Source organism: Danio rerio, chromosome 7 (assembly GCF_049306965.1).
Source record: "Danio rerio strain Tuebingen ecotype United States chromosome 7, GRCz12tu, whole genome shotgun sequence".
NCBI lineage: Eukaryota > Metazoa > Chordata > Actinopteri > Cypriniformes > Danionidae > Danio > Danio rerio.
Genome location: NC_133182.1, coordinates 19,498,967 through 19,520,614, shown reverse-complemented (window position 1 = coordinate 19,520,614; position 21,648 = coordinate 19,498,967). Strand labels below are relative to the sequence as shown.

General features: G+C 34.4%; 1 protein-coding gene across 2 annotated transcripts; it reads left to right on the top strand.

The window, feature by feature from the left end:
- Positions 1–1,572: 1,572 nt before the first annotated feature.
- man2b2 (mannosidase, alpha, class 2B, member 2) lies at positions 1,573–18,419 on the top strand. Of its 2 annotated transcripts, none has more exons than XM_021477750.2 (19): positions 1,573–1,764; positions 1,852–1,998; positions 3,042–3,147; positions 3,356–3,528; positions 3,654–3,769; positions 5,893–6,070; positions 6,398–6,596; positions 6,690–6,880; positions 7,997–8,180; positions 9,267–9,403; positions 9,496–9,773; positions 9,868–10,059; positions 11,439–11,682; positions 12,692–12,802; positions 13,400–13,592; positions 15,430–15,555; positions 15,757–15,869; positions 17,279–17,399; positions 18,179–18,419. In XM_021477750.2, the coding sequence occupies exons 1-19, from the start codon at positions 1,639–1,641 to the stop codon at positions 18,262–18,264; spliced, it is 3,021 nt and encodes a 1,006-aa protein (XP_021333425.1). In that variant the 5' UTR covers positions 1,573–1,638; the 3' UTR covers positions 18,265–18,419. The 2 variants fall into 2 exon arrangements, with proteins under 2 accessions (XP_021333425.1, XP_073764361.1); XM_073908260.1 differs by having other exon boundaries at positions 6,382–6,596.
- The last annotated feature ends 3,229 nt before the right edge of the window (positions 18,420–21,648 follow it).

The window sequence follows — 21,648 nt, the reverse complement described above, 5'->3', positions numbered from 1 at the left end:
CCGAAGAAGCGTGATAAACAGACGTGTGTGAGAGCGCCTTCTACTGTCTAGGAGACAGCTAGATTATGATAATAGACAAAATCCTAATATAATAGACCGTCCGTTTATTAAGATTTGGATAAAAAATGTTTATCGCTAATTAATTTATTTTCTGCATTAAACTATCTAACTTGAATCATTTTAAATGCAGGTGTTTAAAACTGGTGTAAAGAGAGCCCTATATGGGACGACAAGGATATACAGTACTAGGGGTCCATGGTTTATTTAAAATTTATTCAATGTAATTTTGGCTTTACTGTCTGTCCTAATCAAAATGGAATTTTTTAAAGGGATTTACTTATGTTTTTAACTAAAGTTTACATTGATGAATGTAAATTTGCTAATAAGAAACCCAGTTATTGGTGGCTGAAAAATGCTTGTATTACCAGTGTCAGAGACACTTAAAACAACAACAAAAAAAAACCCTACAGACTTAAAACATTTGTGAACTCTATAATGTGTTTATTTAATTATTACATATGAACATTTAGTTTATCTGTATTTTATGTATACTTACCTCCTGTCATTTATTTTTTTATTGTAAAATGGTATATGCTGTTCTTTAAATTAAAGAAAAATAAAATTAAACAACAACAACAACAATAACAGGAGCTTAAAATAAAAAGACACATTTAAGAATTAAATTTGAATTAATTAAATACTTATTTAAAATAGAACTATAATAAAATAAAGGGAAATCCACACAAACACATATTAAAAGCTATGATAAATAAATAAATAAATAAATACATTTCTGCATAAATAAAACATTGAATAAATAAATACCCAAATAAATAAATAAATACATTCCAGCATAAATGAAACAAAGAATAAATAAATACCCAAATGAATAAATAAATAAATTCCTGCATAAATAAAACAATAAATAAAAATATCCAAATAGATGAATAAAAATGTTTATAAATTCCTGCATAAATAAAACATTAAATAAATAAATAAATACCCAAATAAATAAATAAATAAATTCCTGCACAAATGAAACAATGACTAAATAAATACCCAAATAAATAAATAAACTTATTCCTGCATAAATACAACAATGAATAAATTATTACCCGAATAAATAAATACGTATGTAATCAAATAAATAAATTCTTGCTTAAATAAAACAACGAATAGATAAATACCAGAATAAATATATAAATAAATTCCTGCATAAATAAAAATGAATAAATACCAGAATAAAAAAATTAAATGAGTTCCTGCATAAATAAAACAATGAATAGATAAACACCAGAATACAAAAATAAACAAATTCCTGCATAAATAAAACAATAAAAATTAAATACCTAAATAAATAAGTAAATTAATAAATAAAACGGTAATTAAATAAATAAATAAATTCCCGCATAAATAAAACAATGAATAAATAAATACCCAAATAAATAATAAATAAATTCCTGCATAAAAAAATAATTAATAAAAAAACTAATTTGCTAATATAATTTAAAGTTATTTAGAGAAACTCCCCGCGAACAGGGAAGTAAAAGGTGCGCATGCGCAGGCGATCACGCTCTCAGTCATGAGACTTTTGATACTCGCCGGTTGTGATGTTTTGATGGTTCTAAAGTGGCGAAGATGATTTTCCCTTTCTTCTTCGGTTTACTGCTCATGACAGTCTCTGAAAACGATGCAGCCGAGAAGATTCAAGCTTTCGTCATTCCACACAGTCACATGGATGTTGGCTGGGTGTACACAGTACAGGTAAACACACACAGATCTCTGAGGTATTGTTCTGTATGTGTGTTTCCTCGAGTAAAGCTGTCAGTGTTGTAAAACTTCTCTGTGCAGGAGAGCATGCACGCATACGCCAGCAATGTCTACAGCACTGTGGTAGAAGAGCTGACAAGAGTCAAAAACCGCAAATTCATCGCAGTTGAACAGGAGTTTTTCCGACTCTGGTGGACGAATGTGGCATCAGATTGGCACAAGAAACAGGTGAGAGGACGTAATAGATTTATAGTTATTGTTTACCACGGTGGTTTTCTAAAGCGACCCTTAGAGACCCCCAGGGGACCATTGAGGTTTTATATTCGCACCTTCAATCAGTGACAACTCGTGTCATGGTCTCTACATTGTTTACCACGCTACTTTGAATATTCGATCTGAAATTGAATGCAAGAATGACTGCAAAACAACATTTTGTATACATTAATTATTTGAATGAGAACAGTGTTGTACTTTGATAGACATTGGGTGCCAAAATGATTTCTTTATTTAGAACTGACTAACAATACTTTTCTGAAATTATGTTAAAAAAGAGAAAGTCTGAATGTGCTAATATAAAACCAATTTTACTTGAAGATCCATGAAAAAGTGGAAAAATAACATTTTAACTTGAATATTAATTATACACATTAATACGCAGTGCTGTTTTGAGTAGAAACAATAATGTAACAACAGAAATGAATGTTTTTGTGTTGTATTTTGTATTTCACGTATTTAAAAATAGTAATAAACCTACATTTATCACTGTATAAGTTGAGTCTTTATTGGGCCAGCCCAGTACTAGGAGGTTGGAAACTAATAAAGTGGCCATTTAGGGTTTATAGCTGCAATTTAAAGTTAAGATCAGGCCTCTTGCCCAGTGATCTCCTGTAAACTCTCGAATCATCTAGAACAGTGGTTCTCAAACTGTGGTACGTGTACCACTAGTGGTACGCGGGCTTCCTTCCAGTGGTACACGGAGGAATGAAATATGTCATGTACATGCTACATATAATTCAAATTTTATAAAAAATTATGTATATAATATGCCATATATTATATATAGGCTATATTTCTGAGGTAATCTGCCAGGTTTTTTAACTGTGCAGAGTTGTAGCTGCTTTACTGGGCCTACTACACTACTGTATTTCAATACTGCTCATTTTGGTGGTACTTGGAGAGACAATTTTTTTCGAAGGTGGTACTTGATGAAAAAAGTTTGAGAACCACTGATCTAGAAAACTGTTTTAGGCTGGCTTATTTTGATACATCAGGTGAGACAGCTGCTGCTGGAGGGTCGTCTGGAGTTTATCATCGGTGGTCAGGTGATGCATGATGAGGCGGTGACAGATGTGGATGATGCCATTCTTCAACTCACAGGTTTGTCAGCCCCACACTTTATTTACAAATTAACCTGTAGTGTGTAAACTTACCATGGTGCAGCAGTGCTGGTACATTGTCCTGCCATAGTAATGAACTTTAACGTGGCTTTTACTTCATATTACTGTGGTTTTTGTTTGTGTTAATGTTGTTTTTTTCCATATACAGTAGCTTTTTACTTCTCTCTTTCTTTCTGTCTGGCTTGTAGAGGGCCATGGCTTCTTGTATGAGACTTTTGGTGTTCGGCCACGTTTTGCCTGGCACGTAGATCCCTTTGGAGCGTCAGCCACCACCCCTGTCCTCTTTGCTCTGGCAGGGTTTGATGCTCACCTCATCTCTCGCATCGACTACGACCTTAAAGATGACATGCAGAAAAACAAGGTACCTTTGTGTCACTGTGATGGAATATTTTCGTATATATGAATGCAGCTGTTAATAGTGCAAATTTTAATTGGTAAATGGAGATAAAATTTTGATTCAATGTTGTGATAACGCTGCGTTTGTAGAAATTGCAGTTTGTGTGGAGAGGTTCTCCAACTTTGAAGGAAAAGCAGGAGATTTTCACACACACGATGGACCAGTTCAGTTACTGCACACCATCATATATCCCCTTCTCTAACAGGTCATTTTAACTTTGTTACTTGGTGACTTTTGCTATTAGGTTCTCTTAATTTATACACTAGCATTTAAAGTTTTGTGTCAATTCATGTTTGTTTTTTTTATGTATTATGTATTTTTGTATGCATTTATGTATAAATGAAGACAAAATGATTAACACTGCTGCTTTTGTTCCATATGTTTCTAAAGGGCTGTTTAATAAACATAATAGTTTTAATAACGAATTTATTGTTACTAGTTGAATTGATAACAATGAAAGGTCATCTTTGGTCTTTGCCATGATGTTGACATTACAAATATTTTTCTAGTTATTTTGCAAGATAGTAGTATTCAGCTTAAAATTCTATTTAAAGGCTTAAGAGCATTTCCAGCGTTATGGATGTGACAATTGCAGTAAAAACTCAACACAGAAATTGGCAGACAAAGTATATATTAGCAATATATTTAAACATCTGTATAAATTTTCCCAAAGGTTTTGGGATAAAAAAAAATCTATCTGTAAAAATGTTTCCTATACTATATGAGGAAAATAAAGATGCATTATGGATGTGACCAAAAAAATGGTATGCATGTTTACAGGATACAACATGCTTTGTTGAAATTCTGTAAAAAACTGCACAACCCAGATGAAACGATGCTAATCAAAAGTATAAGAGTCAGCTGTCTGTAGAACAAAAATTATTTGATTTATTTTATTTAAGATGTTTGCATTTATTATGAAAAACCTTCGTTATGGATGTGACATCTCTCCTTTATGGATGTGACCGATGTGAAATTGCCACTTTTGTGACCTTAGAAAACATTGACAGAGACAGTTTTGAGTATTTCTAAAGTACTGTAAAATACTTGCTTACGCAACAATCTTAAAAAACGGTTTCAGTATTTTGGTGATTTTTTTTCTCGTCAATGAGATTTTTTTCATGTCAAGGTTGACATTTCCATGGAAATGCTCTTAACTAGGTTGATAATGCAAATTATTTGAAATCCCGGGTTTGTTCTGCAGGCAATTAAAATAGTTAAGTAATAATAAATAAGTAAAAGAGTTGGTAATAATTTAAAATATATATTTCTATTCCAGCCAATCTAACATATATAAAATACTTTTTGTCAGCAAAAATATAATTGGATATACTTTGGGTATTTTTTCCCTTGGTCTGTTAAAATATTTGAAAATTTGAAAATTTTTAAATATATATAATTTATAGATTATATTTAATCTATATATTTTCAATTCAATTCACCTTTATTTGTATAGCGCTTTTACAATGTAGATTGTGTCAAAGCAGCTTCACATAAAAGATCATAGTAAATTGATACGGTGTAGCTCAGTATTTAGTGTTTAAGTTCAGTTCAGCTCAGTTCAGTGTGGTTTATTAGTCACTATTGAGGGCTTAAACACTGAGCAGCAAATCCATCAATGCATAGCTCTACCGATCCCAAACCATGCAAGCTAGTGGCGACAGCGGAGAGGGAAAAAAACTTCACCAATTGGCGAGAGTGAAGAAAAAAAAACCTTGAGAGAAACCAGACTCAGTTGGGCATGACCATTATAATTTCTCCGCTGGCCAAACGTCTTGTGCAGAGCTGCAGTCTCAGCAAATATATATTGAACAAATAGTATCAACTTTATTGGAATATTTAAAAAATTGGTAAAAGTTTTGGCATTTACATGCAATTTAAAGTCTAAATAGTGACAGAAATTACAGAAATAAATAATTTTATTACAAATGTTTTATTGTAATCATATTTTTAATATAAATAATGTTTTTTTTTATGTAACGCAATTAGTTGTCTTTGTTTTTAACTGTAATTTCTACTAAATAAATGCTGCCTCGGGAAGCATAGATAATAACTACAACTGTTAAAAGTTATTAGTAATTAGTTACTCCGTTAATCAGTTAAAGTTATTAATAATTAATAAAGTTATGGTAACTAATAACTTTTTACATAACAAATTTTCCGAATTTGATTGTAATGCAATAATGTGTACCTTTTGTAAAGCTGCTTTGAAACCATCATTATTGTGAAAAGCACTATACAAATAAACTTGAATTGAATAATGCTAAGAGAAAGCATTTAAACACAATGTTTGAGAAGGTTTTTAATATTAACGATTGTTTTATCTAGATCTGGGTTTTACTGGAATGGTGTTGCCTTGTTTCCGGACCCCCCTAAAGATGGCAAATACCCTAACATGAGTCTCCCAGTGACCAAGGAAACTGTGGAGCTTTATGCACAGACCATGGTGGACAACATCAGACTGAGGGCTCAGTGGTTCAGAAGCAGCCATGTTCTCTGGCCTTGGGTCAGTTCAGCTCCATCCTCCCACAAAACAAAGCATGCGTTGATCGATAGTAGCTACAACATACACTTAATACACAATACACTTCATTAAACATGTACACATAGACATCACCTATATGCTGTACAATTGCAGGTTAACTATGCTTGTATATAATAACTTATATTTGATTGTAACTTTATCTTAAATTGTTTGTAATGCAATAACGAAGCAATCAGCTGCTTTGAAACAATAGTCATTGTAAAAGGCGCTGTAGAAATAAGCTTACATTGAATTGATACTTTTCTAAATGATTATACTAAACTATTATACAGTGTGTTGTATTTACAGGGCTGTGACAAGCAGTTCTACAACGCATCCGTGCAGTTCTCAAACATGGATGTTTTAATGAACTACATTAACACACACAGTGACCAGTATGGAGTTACAGTTCAGTACGCCACACTTAAGGATTATTTCCAGACACTGCACCAAACAAATCTGTCCTGGGACGTGAGAGGAAATCAAGACTTCCTCCCTTACTCAACAGGTTTATGATTATTATTGCTACATCTTTAATTGTGTTTAGGGTTTCACTGGATTATATAATGATGCTGAACAGGGTTTTATTCTCATTTTCCAGAGCCGTTTCAGGCATGGACTGGGTTTTATGGCTCCAGAAATGTGTTGAAAGGTGTGGCACGACGAGCAAGCTCACTTCTGTATGCATCAGAGTCTCTCTTCACTAGATACCATATCAGCTATCCAGATGGTCCAGTACAGAGAGAATGGGCTCTAAGCAAACTCAAGGCCCTGAGATGGGCTGTCTCTGAGGTGCCTTGATTTAAATCTGTGTGTTTGTTACTGTAATTTCCGTTTGGGGCAACTTTAGGCAATATGCTATTTATAACTTAAAGGGAACCTATTATGCATAAATCACATTTATAAGTGGTGTAAATACAGTTGTCTGACAACCGTCTGTATATATAACCAGCTTCTAATAGTAAAAGTTCATTCATTCATTCAGATTTCAGAGGTTATGGATCCGGCGTGTTCCGGCACAGTTTAAGCCCTGGATGAACACCAAATAGACGTCAACAAAATGCCTTTTTATGTCGTAGCAACAAAATCGATTAAAGGGGATGGTTCACTTAAAACTGAAGATTTCCTATTTGAGGTGTAGGTGACGTTTTTTACTCCAGTAGAAAAGTAAAGAAGAATTTTGTTATATAATGGAGGTCAGTTTGTGCTTTACTTTGAGATGAAAAAAACACACACACACATTCAAAAACAAATCATAACCTCTACCAGCAGCTCCCAATGATTCACTAAGGTCTTATAAAGCGAAATGATGCCTCACTGCAACAAACTAAACATATTTTACAATTTTATTACCTTTTATTCACAGCTTGGCCAAATAGATCTGAGCATTAATACTGAAGTATGCACTAAGACTGAATAATGAATTATTTACAAGCACAAAATCACACAAGAGCTTAAGCAATTGGGTTTGTTTAACAAAGATAATGGACTCACCAGTGAATACGTCATTATGCGATCGTTTCACTTCATAAGACCCCAGGTAATCATCAGAAGGCGCTGTTGGTAATTATGATGAGTATTATCTAAGAGTGATGGCACTCATTGACTTTCATTATATGGATATCAGAGCCCAACATTTGCAGCTAAAAACTCTTTAATTTTTTTACTGAAAAAAAAAATCACCTACATTTCAGATCGACTAACGGTGAGTAAATTAACTGGGAAGTTTCACTTTTGGCTGAACTATCCCTTTAATAAATGTAGTTGCTATGACTTTTGAGTATTTTGTTGATGCTTATTTGGCACTTAATTCCAAATAAAAAGTAACCCTGCTATGAGATCATTTGTTGGTTGTGTATTACAATACATTATTGACTAGTTCTGATAGGTGGGTCTGATTTTTACCAGGTTCAGCATCATGACGGCATCACAGGGACCGAATCTCCCAAAGTGGCTGATATGTACATGGAGCATCTCTTGCAAGGCATGATGGGAGCAGAGGAACTCTTGGCAGCCATTTTCCTGCTTCCGCAGACCCTATCCAATGACATCTATGACCAAATCAAGAACACACCCACCACAGCCAGGACTGGTATATGTCTTCATTGAGATTTTCTAAATCAGGGGTTTCTAACATGGTTTCTAGACCTCCGGTGTGCTCAGTCCGTCTTTATCTTTTCCTGTTAATTGAACAGTAATATGTGTAATTGATTTAATTATTGTTTATAAAAATATATAAAATGTCTTACATTTTTAAATATAAAAATAATTCGGTAACACTTTACAATAGGGTTCATTAGTTAATGCATTTACTAGCATGAACTAATCATGAACAACACATATACAGCATTTATTAATAATAATTGAACATTTACTAATGCATTATTAACATCCAAGTCCATGCTTGTTAACATTAGTTAATGCACCATGAGTTAACATGAACTAACAATGAACTACTGTATTTTCATTAACTAACATGAACAAATACAGTAGTAAATGTATTGTTCATTGTTTGTTCATGTTAGTAAATGCATTAATTAACATTAACTAATGAAACTTATTGTAAAGTGTGACCAATAATTCATATTAAATTAAATTGCACTTTATATGTAATTACAAATACAGATGAAGTGAAATCTTAGTTTTTTTGTTTTTTCAAAGATTTCTCAAGTGCTATTTAAATGAGGAGGAAAATGGCTGGAATAAAAGCAGTTTTTAAATGTTTTTTTTTTTTTTTTGTAATATATTCATCAATATTATTTGCCTCCTTGAGAAAAGTTTTTTCAATTGGCTACAGCTGCTGTTGTCAAATAACTTAATATACACTCTTAAAAATACAGGTACAAAATCTGTCACTGCGGTGGTAGCTTTTAAAGCTAGTAAATTTTTGTTCTGAACAGGTCATTAAAGGTACAAATGAATAGCCAAAAAGTACAAATGTGTAACTCAAAGTACATTAAGGGTACAAAATTGAACTAAACCCTAAGTGTACTAATGTCCACCTGCATAGTACAAACGTGTACCTTTTGAAAAGTGACATATTTTGTACCTTTCTTTCTGAGAGTGTAAGTAACCTAGTCAAGCCTTTAAATTCTACTTTAGTCATCAATAATATAATGAGAAGAAAGTGTTTGTTCAAGTGTTTTAATATCTAATTCCAGCTTGGTTGTTGTTTCAGACTCAGAAAATGTTCCTGAACAGCATATCTTCGTGTACAACCCCCTTGCTTGGAATATTTCAACATATGTTAATGTTTCTGTTCAATATGCAATGGCAGTAGTGCTTGACGATGATGGAAAGGCAGTCCCTGCACAGGTAGCCAAAAATAAGTTCTTATCCATTCATTTTTTTTTAATATTCACATTTAATTGCATCTCTCAATCTCAAAACTCAATCATTTTCTGCAGATCCAGCCATCGATGGAGTCTTCCACTGTCTACGATCTGTTTTTCGTTGTTGAACTGGGTGGACTGCAGTACAGAAAGTACACTGTACAGTTCCCACAATCCCCCTGTGACACTGGCTCTGCCTGTGGGGCGACTCATGTGGCCAAAGTAGTGAAATTCAATAAAACAAATGTGAGACAGTGGAAGAAGACTGGTAGAAAGTTGTTACCAGTTCTGAACGAGTGCTATAAACTGATGTTTGACCAAGAGACAAATCTTCTGCACAGCATCACAGACCGGCAAGTTCTACTTCAATATATTACCAGATTACTCAAATGTTTTGTTCAGTCGAACATTTCAGATTAAATTTTGGGCCTTGTCTGTGCGTTACAGGTCAAAAAAGATTAGAGTTCGCGTTCAGCAGGATTTTTGGGAGTATAAGGCCAATGGGGACGTCCAGTCAGGGCCGATTTCAGACAACTACATCTTTACTGCCAACGGCTCAGCTGTTCCTGCTTACAAATCTGTGGTTATGGAGATTGTGCCAGGAAAGGTCATCTCAGAGATTCGTCAGTATTTCTACAGGTAATTGGAATGATTAAGTCTGCTTTGATATCCTAAATCAGTCTATTGGTTGGTCTCTGCCGGTGCAGTGTTAAACGGTCTTCAGAGTATAGTGCTTTTTCATAGAACGCAAAATTACCCATCATGTTTTGCTTGCTCGGAACTTCAGGTTGACAGTTCGATGCGTATAAAGGGTCACATTTGGACAGCTGTGAAATTATACTTTTAATCTAACTTTGAACAAATTCTGCTGTCGATTAGCGCCACCTACTGGACTTACTATTTTATAAATGCGATCTTATGGGAATGGAAAACTTGCTGCAAGTCTGATGGCATCTTGTGCAATTTAAATGGAGCCCTGTCATTGTTAAAGTGAACATGATTTCTTTTTTTTCAAACATATAACCAAGCAAAACAAATGTAATTCACCAAAATGTTTGACACATGCTGAAAAAGAAAGAAGTGGCACAAAGTCAAAATAAAGGGACACTTTGAAATGACAATAAAATAAATGGTAAATACTACACAATACAACTAATCAACTGAAACATAAACAACTCCCGATTAGAATCAACTGGCAAATCAGCCAGTATTGTATCAGTAACATACTTTTTTTGGTAATTTTTGGAAATTGCATGGCATACATACACCTGTTAAGTTTCATATATAATATGGTTTGCTCTATATAATGGTGTGATGTATTGGATGTGCGCACTTGAAGAGCCTGCTGAGCACAGTATAACCGCTGACAGTTCGGGAACACGGACACTGTATTTCAACATCTTATCTGACCAAAGACATTGAATAGGAGATTGTTTTTCTCTCTCACTTGAACCACATCGGACAGAAGCAAAGCAAACTTTTAACACACATCCTCAAAAATCAAAGTTTTGCATCACAAAAACATTCCATAACCCACTCAAAATATTATTGACACCCACTTTCAAATTACCAGTTGAGAAATGATTTCCTTTCTGATGACAATTCAGTTAAAAGTAGCGAAGTGATGTACAGTAAACTAATTTGCATGTATATCTAGCCAATGACAAGAAGTTGACATTAAAATCTATAATATTTTGTGTACACAATTTTTTTATTAAATAATTAATTAAGTGATTACATTTGAATTACATTTCTGAGTACTTTTAAATGTAAAACATAAATAGCCCTTTACATGTGGTCTACTTAAAAACTATTGATTGAATTGTACTATATTGTGATATATACACCATTTAAAATGACTTAGACCGCGATATGAGATTTTTTTTCATATCACCCTGCCCTATTAATAATGCACTCATATTTGGTGGGAATCCCATTTCAGTCATCCATTAAACATCACACACAAGTACTGCATCTAGTATTAGTTCTCAGTGTCAATTCGAATGCTGTCTTTGCAGGGAGGAAGAAGATGCAAACCACACTTACTCTGTGGTGACCAGAGTGCCGGTGGGGTTCAAGGGTCGCCTGTCCTGCTTCAGGCTGGAGCAAAGCTATAAAGTGGGCCCTCTAGAGGTGAACAGAGAGACGGTTTTCAGAACCCGCACCAGTCTGCAGAATAACAGAACACTGTTTACTGACAACAACGGCTATCAGATGATGAAAAGGACCTATAAGGGCTATGCCAACAACACAGTGGCCCGGGTAAATATGATTCACACCTAAAATTTATACCAGTATTTTATAGATGTGAAAGGAAATGTCGACACTTAGATTTTTTTTTTTGCATATTTTTTTAATTGCAAACTTTTCAGAGCTGTTTTCAACAATGCAGAATGACAAGTTTTTTCAAACCACCTCAGATCACTTGGTTTTCACTTCAAACTTGTTACATCACTATTAAGGCCATAGTTTACAAAAAAAGAAGAGTTAAATTCAATCATCCATTAATTGTTACAGACCTTTTTGAGTTTCTTTGCTCTGTTGAACACAAAAGAAGATATTTTGAAAAATGTTGGAAACCTTTGTAACTATTGACTTCCATAGTATTTGTTTTCCTACTATGGAGATCAGTGGTTACAGGTTTTCCGCAGTTGCTAAAATGCTTGAATTTTAATATATGATTATGAAATTTAATTTAGTGTTTTCAAGATTTTGGAAAAACAAAAAAAAAAGTGAAAAAATATAAATATGAAGTGTATTACGTTTTGGATAGTGTAATTATAAACAAATTGAATGCTACAAATTGCCTGGTAGAACTATTACCATGCTGGTAAAGCTCTTACCATGATGACAGTAATATTTGACGTTACCACTAAAAACTATAACTTAAGCAAAACCCATGTTTTGTTTAATATACAATTAGAAACATTTAGAGGTTTTATGAAAGGGTCATATACAATAGATACTTGGCAACCTTTTCCAAGTTTTGGGTAGATCACCCCTGCTAAAGAATTGTGCTGAATGTACAGTGCTTTTTGTTCTTTCTTCTGTTGTCTGACTGTTGTATGGGGGTTGTTTGGTTGTCTACTATCTTAGAGTTTTGTTTTTTGCTATGTTTAAGAATAAAAAATTATAAATAAAAAGGCAATCCTAAAGACAAGAATAGGTGTTCAATGGTTTTAGGACAACTTTGATAAAAGGTTTTGATCCACTTCAGATGTTGACTACTGTATATGTAACACACACTCATCTTTTGTTTTTGCATGCTCAGAATTACTACCCAATGGTTCGAGTGGCCTACATGGAAGATGAATCCAGCAGAGTGGTGTTTCTCAGTGAAAGAGCTCATGGAGTGGCCAGTCTGAGTCAGGGTCAGCTAGAAGTGAGTGTCATTTCACATACAGTTGAACTCAAAATTATTAGCCCTCCTGTGAATTTTTATATATATATATATATATATATATATATATATATATATATATATATATATATATATATATAGGAATTCACAGTATTTCCTATAATATTTTTTCTTCTGGAGAAAGTCTTGTTTTATTTCGGCCCATTTTAAACCCATTTTAAGGTCAATATTATTAGTCCCTTTATGCAATTTTTTACACTACAGAACAAACCACTGTTATATAATGACTTGCTTAATTACCCTAACTTGCCTAATTCACCTAGTTAAGCCTATAAATGTCACTTTAAACTGAATACTAGTATCTTGAAAAATATGTAGTTAAATATTATGTGCTGTCATCATGGCAAAGATAAAAGAAATCAGTTATTAGAAATTAGTTATTAAAACTATTATGTTTAGAAATGTGTTGGAAAAAAAATCTCTCCGTTAAATGGATAATGTGGAAAAAAAATACAGGAGGACTAAAAATCCAGAAGGGCTAATAATTCTGACTAACTGTATATGATACTGTTTAGTCAGTCTTTTTGGTTTTTCTCAATCAGTTGTATTGTCTATCAGGTGATGCTTCATAGGCGGCTCTGGAACAACCAGGAGTGGAATCAGGGTTATAACCTGACCCTGAATGACTCATCTGTGGTGCGGCCCGTTCTTTGGATGATGCTGGGCTCTCCTGATTCATTGTCATCCATCTATCAGCAGGAGGCAGTGGAGCTGCAGCACAGACCAGTGGTTATGGCCATTGACCAGCCCCGTAAGATTGCAGAAAACCAAATAATCATTCCAATTAATCACAAAATCATATGAGTTAAAGGGATAGTTCACCTAAAACTGAATATTCTGTTATATTTTACTCACCCTCATGTCATTACAAATCTTTTGAGGCTTTCTTCACCTTCAAAACACAAATGAAGATGTTTTAGATGAAATCTGAGAGCTCTCTCATTTTCCATTGACCGCAACAGTCCTGTGATGTTTAAAGTCCAGAAAAGGAACCAAAACATTGTGAGTTCCGTTTTTGGCTCCTTTTCTGGACTTTGAACAACTTAATCATTGCTGTCTATGGGGGATACATACAGAAATACATATAAATGTTAGTGTTTTTTTTTTAATGATGATGTACTGTAAGATGCTGATGATCATTAAATCATGAACTTATTCGTTAAAACATAACTTAAAAAGGGTCTATTAAGAGAATTAGAATTTTTGGGTGAACTCACCGTTTACTGTAGATTATTAAAAAGTTTTCTGGTGTCAGTGCAGATAGCCTAGTGGTCAGTGCACTGACTTATAGAGCAACTGTTCAAGTTCAAGTCCCGACTCACCAACCTTTTTTCCGATCCCATCTCTCTCTCGCTCTTTGTTTTTTAGTCAATAGATACTGTCCTATAGTAATACAGTAAAATGGCAATAGAAAAATAGAAAATTAAATATTTTTTAACTGTAAGAAAATTGCTGGTACAAGTCTCAGCTGGGCCAGTTGGCATGTTTGTGTGGAGTTTGCATGTTCTCCTCATGTTAGCGTGGGTTTCCTCAGGCTGCTCTGGTTTCGCCCACAGTCCAAAGACATGTGGTACTGGTGTATTGAATAAATTAAATTGGCCGTAAAGTAGGAGTGTGTGTGACTGCAAGTGCATCCGCTGCGCAAAACATATGTCAGAATAGTTGGTGGTTCATTCCGCTGTTGTGACCCCTGATAAATCAGGGACTAAGCAGAAGGAGTACAAATTAATATATTTTAAAAATAGAGTCGTGGGTAGCACGATTGCCTCACAGCAAGAAGGTCGCTGGTTCGAGCCTCGGCTGGGTCAGTTTGCATTTCTGTGTGGAGTTTGCATCTTCTCCCCGTGTTAGTGTAGGTTTCCTCCTGGTGCTCTGGATTCCCCCACAAGTCCAAAGACATGCGGTATAGGTGAATTGGGTTGGCTAAATTATCAGTAGTGTGTGTGTGTGTGTGTGTGTGAATGAGTGTGTATGGATGTTTCCCAGTGATGGGTTGCGACTGGAAGGGCATCCGCTGCGTAAAACATGTGCTGAATAAGGTGGTGGTTCATTCCGCTGTGGCGACCCCTGATGAATAATAAATAAATTTATGAAAATAGAAAAATTTGAAATGTCCTCCTTCAGCTCAATGCCAGGGTTATTGTTCTTGACTTGAGCTAAAACCATAAAAAAGTTATACATTTTATAACTGTTATAATCATTTACATTTAAAGTTCCTATATACAGCAGTGTGGTGATGTACAGCAAACATGCATTCATATGTGAAACCAAAAGCCTTTCATTGGGTTCATGTCAGGTGAATTCAGCCACATGGACAGAAATTCCCCAGCATGTTCCTCAAACCATTGCTTGACAGTTCTGGCAGTCTATTCATTATATTTTCCCACTCTGTACAGTACGCATTATAACAAATATGAAAAATAAATTCTAAATTGGAAGTGAAGAATAATCATGCTCAAGCGGTTATTTATCTTAAGCTTGCTGCACATCAATAACAAAATACTTATTTTACATATCTTTTTTGTGTGCTTGAGTATGCTGTGTACTGTTAAAGAAACAAAGAAGTGTATTTATTTCTCCACACACAGAGAAGCTACTGAATCAGAGAGAGACGTTTAGTGGACCGTCTGTTCATCCGGTTGTGCTTCCTCAGAATCTCCACATGCAGAGCCTCAGCATCCCAGGCTGGAACTACAGTCCTGAACACAGCTCAGGTCAGCCACGGTATACAGTAGCACTGCTGACACTGCTAAAGATTTCATGTTAAGTTGTAATTTTATTTGTTGGACCCCAGGAAGAATAGCCAGCATGCAGACACAATCCGTACAATATGTGATTCAGGGATTGTATTATGAAGTGCACATCTAAATTTAGCTTAAGTTCAAAATATAAATTTTTTTATATTGTTATCGAAGGTGGAGATGAAAAGTCAGAGGTCAACTTTGATCGTATTCTTTTGAGGATCACACACCTGTATGAAGAAGGAGAAAGCCCAGTGCTGTCACAGCCCACCACTATTAACCTAAAGGTACTTCACATCTGTTCATTTTTAGGCGTAGGCATATTGGCATCACCCTGGGTTCCCACACTTCTTGAAAGTACATAAAAGGCATATGGATTCAAGGCTTGGAAAGTACTTAAAACAAACTTGGGTCCTTAAAAGCGCTTGAATTATATTTGAAATGAAACGATGGTATTTCAGCAAAAGAATTATGGATTCTTAATTTAAATATCTTACATTTTGTACAACAACTCTGACAAAAATGCTCATTTCATCAATATTTCAAAAACCACATTTGAATATTATCAGTGTTGAATTCAACACATTTTATTGAAGTTTTTTTTTTTTTTTTAACTTGACACATTAAATCATCATCACTTTGAAATTTTATTGTAAGTATTAAGTGAAATGCTAAGTACAGTAAGGTGTTTCATGGAGCTACATATGAAGAGTTCAGATGCAAAACCATCTAAATCAATCAGACCTCTTCTTATGTAAATTAGCATTTTCTACCAGGCTGCTCTGATTAGGTTCAGAAGTTTCATTTTTTAGGTAATTGTAAGGTTATTATCTAGGAAATAAAATGCGTTTTTTTTTCTCTCATAAATGTCACGTTAGACAATTCTTTGGTTTTTAAACAGGTACATTTTCTTTTGCGTCAAAACCAGCTAAATCCACTTGTGCTTTTAATGCAAAAACCTCTAAATCCACCTATTGTGACAAGACAGTGTAACTAGTTAAAAAATCATTAAAGATGCAATAATAAATTCTTTTACCAATAATAAAACACCTAAAAATTTTAAATATATAAATCTGTCAAGTAAGTGGCGGTTCATTCCGCTGTGGTAACCCCTGATAATAAGTGTATTATTTTCTTACAATGCACAGAGTTTTGAGGTGAGGGACATTTTCATTTGCCATTCACTGACAGTCAGACAGGCTCATCCAGTTCAACAAACTCCGTCTTTTAAAATTGAAAGCTGAATATGTCTCCTCATAAAAGCTGGCGTATCAGCGTGCTGCTACATTGAAAACATTTGATTCGAGTTGCGTCTTCTGATTGGTTCTCTAAATATAGTGGCTTTTGCCAACAAACTGTTATTTCTGAAAGCGCTGACGCTGGAATTTGGAAGATTTGAAGCAAATCTGTTTGTTGATGGTGTACTACGTGCCTAAAGCATTTACTCAGTGTCAGTAGCTCATTTTTGGCGGAAGTGGCGCTTAGCGGCTTTTGCATCTGAACTCTTCATATGCTGGGGGAATTAAGAAAGATGCTTCAAAAGGTCCTTGAATCTGCTGTTCATGAAAGAATGGGAACCTTGAATACCGTTTTGTCAAGTTGTGTTTCAGGTTAAAATACAAGATGTTTTTTTATAATATGAGTGCCTGAAATTGCTGTGTAAGCATCTGTGTTTCCGTTCATTCTTCAAAAAAAGGAAGTTATGCAGGGCATAGGGAAAGTGTCAAAGGTTCAGGAATGCTCTCTCACTGGAACCTGGAACATATCGGACCTCCAGAGGTGGAACTGGAAAACGGATGAAACCATGCAAAAAACAGGTTATATTTCTAAAATCACACTTCTGTTGAGGGGATGGTTCACACAGAAATAAACACTCAGTTTTTAATGACTCACCAATATCTCATTCCAATCCCCTGAGACCTTTGTTTGTCTTCAGAAAACAAATTAAGATATTTTAGGTGAAAATAGAGCTCCCTTATCCTCCATAGACCGCATCAAAAAACATCCTCAAAGCAGACCATATGTCTTCAATGGTTCAATCGGAATGTTATGAAGCTACGAGAATACTTTTTTTTTTTGCACATAAAACAAAATATTGACTTTATTTAAGTTTCTTGTCATCATTGTCAGTGTAGGGTGCATGTTCATGAGCTCTGTGCATTGATGTATACTCTGATTCCCGCATGACTTCCTCTGTTCGAAACAAATACAGTCAACACCATCATGAACACTGACAGACAGATGGAGAAACTGTTAATTAAAATAGATATTTGGGTTTATGTGCACACAAAAGTATTCCCCTAGCTTGATAATATTCCAGTTAAACAATATAATCTGCTTTGAAAATACCTTTCTGGACTTTGAACAAGTCACAAACCTTGGATGGAGAGTGAGGGAGTTCTCAGATTTCATCAATAACTTAATTTGCATATTATGAACTCATCTTAAGTTTATAAAGTTGAGCAGTTAATAACATCATTTTCAATTCTGGGTGAACTAACCCTTTAAGATCAAACATTTTGATGATAAATCTGGTAAGAAATTTCTGGTAAAGAAAGAAAAAGTGTCATTGTGTTTGTTTTTGCTCTTTTTACAGATAAAAGTGGTTTTAGTGGTGTTACCCAAGACTTCAATGTGACCATTTCCCCAAAAGAAATCAGAACCTTCTTCATCTACTTTTAGTAAACAGTCTGGCAGCAGCCAGTAGTTATCTTCTGTGAAGATTAATTTCTGAAAAAAAATCCAGAATTGTCCCAAAATTGATCACCTAAGCATCTATTCTTAACATTTTACAAAACTCTCCTGTAAACATTTAAATAAAATATAAAAAAAATAAATATTTACTCATTTTCTTTCTTTTGTACATTGCTAAAAACTGTGTTTGTTTCTGTCAATTTTATTTGGTTTGATCTTCAGGCAAATAACATGTTTTAAGATTGCAAATAATGAAGAACTGGATATAACAAAAGTTCAGTACAGGAAATTGACATGCCACAAGCCTCAAGCATCATAGTTTCTGAAAAGGAGTTAAGAGGGAATGTTCAGCCAGCTAGCTTGAAGCCAGTGGTGCTGTCGGTAAGAACTGTCTAGTACAGACTAGTCACTCTATTTAGCTGCATTTATTAACCTTCAACAAGGATTTGTGCTCAGGAGGAAAGGTGTTTATGTTGTTTCTTTTTATGTGTGTGGTTTATGGTCCGATACACGCACACAGGAAAACAAGAAATCAGATTCAGGCCTCTACACAGTTCAGCCATGTGCAGCCAGATAGTGCAACTGTGGACACAGGTGCCTTTAATAAAGCCTTTGAGGCAGTCCTGATTGGCCAGAGATTGAGTGGGTGGAGATTGGAGTAAACCATACACTGAACAGGGGTGTGCCACTACTTTGAGTTTGCAGTTTAGGAAGACAAAACTTTTCAACAGTTTCCTTGTTCTCATGTAATTCATGTAAGTGCAAAATGCCAGTCAATAAGAGGAATAAAACACAGGCTGTGACGATTCACTCTGGATCACTAATACACACACCTTAGACAGCGTTTTGATTGGCCACAATATTTTCTAATGAGATTACAACAATTATAATTTTTCAAATATTTCTAAGTTTATCTAAGCTTGTTTTCTAATTATGTATGTTGGACTCTTATTTAAAATTATAGGCGATTATAGAGCTCTCAGGTTATGCAATTTTGGTATAGACTAGAGCACAGGTGTCAAACTCAGTTCCAAAAAGGCTGCAGCTCTGCACAGTTTAGTTCCAACCCTAATTAAACACACCTGATCAAACTAATTGAGTCCTTCAGGCTTGTTTGAAACCTACAGGTAAGTGTGTTGGAACAGGGTTGGAACTAAACTGTGCAGGGCTTCGGCCCTCCAGGAATTGAGTTTGACAACCCTGGACTAGAGCATCACAGCACAGCTCCTTGTCAGAATGCAAAAACTGGAAAAATGGATTATACACTTGGGCACACAATAAAGGGGCATTAGCTCTGTTTATCAGAATCTTTTGTTAGTTTAACATGGATATTGTGAAATTGGTCAAATACAGTATGTTTGTAATGAGGCAACAGATATATATGTAGGCTGCTGAATACAATAAGTGTTTTATGCACATTTATGTATCCAGTAATTTCGCCCAGCTCTTATTATGATTTTTCTGGAATGAAAAAATCTGTTTATATAGAGCAGTGGTTCTCAAACTGTGGTACATGTAACACATGTGGTACACAAGCTTCCTTCTAGTGGTACGCGGAGAAACCGCTGAATAATTCAAGTAAAACAATGAACACACTTTTAACCCTTTGATGCGTACGATAACAACCATGTGATCAGGAAATTGATTTTAATGGGCTAAACATTTTATTTTCATTTTTCCAATGTTTGTTATGTATTCTATCATTTGAGCTTATTTTCCTCCCCGTACTTGTAGTGGTTGTTGGGGGTTTATCTCGTATTTTTATATCCCAATGTTGACAGGTATAGTTTAATCACCTGCTTCTCTGACACACATTGCCTACTCTAACCAGCAGTGAGCAGATCTAATTTCGAATTTAAATATGTAAATCCATTTCATATATTTAAAATACAAGTTAACGTTGAGATTTTAAAGATATACAAAAAGTCATATATACATTCAACATATTGTAGAAAATATAATTCATTTCTCAGAGTTATCCTTGATTCTCTGTTAGTATGTTGTGTATGTTTTGCCTAAAGAGATGTTAAATCATTTACCTTACAGTCATTCTTTACCATATATATTTTTAGATTCTATACTATATTTTGTATGCTCTGTGAAACTATATGCTAACCGAAACTCGCCTTTGTGATGTATTTTGCATACTAATGAGGCATTTTGCAGAAAGAGCTATCTTGGACAGGAACTATGCAGCAGAAACAATAAAAATAACATGCCTCTGATTTCCTGTGAAAACATACTGGAGCCTATGTAGGTCTCTAAGAATGTGCATTTAACTGGTCCAGTTCTTCCGTGCAGAAAAGCTGACAGAGAGACAGAAACAACCCGCCTTCTCCTTCTTCTGTGGAAAAAAAACTGTGTCTTTAGTGCTGAGTACACTGGTGTGTTCTCTTGGATAGCATTGTATAAATAATAGGACACATTTGTGCGACCCAGGGCCCTAATCGAATTATTCATTTGTTCTTAATAAATTACTAATATTTTTTTTAATTGATCTCCGCCTCCTGAGTTTGTGTTGAACACGCATGGAATTGATTATAAATTCCAACAATATATTTTAACATTTATCAGAGTTATATATAAATATTATGACATACGGTATAACCTATATTTATGAATTCCTTGAACATTTGCAGGTTTTCATGAATAGGCTACTTTATCATAATACTTTACATTTAAGTACAGCAGTTTTCTTTTAACTTTTTAAGAACCGTGCCATTTTTAATAACTTTTAAAATCACATTTTAATCTAAACGTTGATGTCTTATTTATTTATTTATTTATTTTTTTACCTGTGTGTAATTGTTCAATCTATTTATTATGTTTAAAGTGGCTAACAAATAATAAATATTCATAATAATAAGAATTAATCTGCCATGTTTGTGAACTGTGCAGAGCTGTAGCTGCTTAGTCATTATGGTGGTACTTGGAGAGACCATTTTTTCTGAGGTGGTACTTGGTGAAAAAAGTTTGAGAACCACTGATATAGAGGTTGATATAAAATAAGCTTGATAGATTTTGACAACTAGTTCAAAATTTTTGTATGTAATGACTCAAGTAATGAAATGAGGACTATTAGTTTTCTATGGAATGACTATTCAGCATTCACAAGTTTAGACTGACATAAGGAAATGATAATGTTATAAAACAGCAGAGAGTTGTATGAAAGCAATTGATGCACGTCCAAAAGCATTTGCAGTTTGTTGGAAAGAATGAGAAACTGCTACTATGATGTGCGCAATTAATTGTTAATGAATCTAATTGTTTTGAGAAATGCATTAACTGTTGTGCAAATGTAAATAGTGTTGTGAGAAATTCACACACTCTTTCTAGCTGAAGTAAACCTCTCTATAACCTTTGCATCAAAGC

Excerpts from the sequence above, each read along its gene's own strand:
- man2b2 (XM_021477750.2), top strand. The coding sequence starts at position 1,639 with ATGATTTTCCCTTTCTTCTTCGGTTTACTGCTCATGACAGTCTCTGAA. Across the intron at positions 6,071-6,397 it reads GCCATGTTCTCTGGCCTTGG|GGCTGTGACAAGCAGTTCTA; the intron begins GTCAGTTCAGCT and ends TTGTATTTACAG. Across the intron at positions 6,881-7,996 it reads TGAGATGGGCTGTCTCTGAG|GTTCAGCATCATGACGGCAT; the intron begins GTGCCTTGATTT and ends GATTTTTACCAG.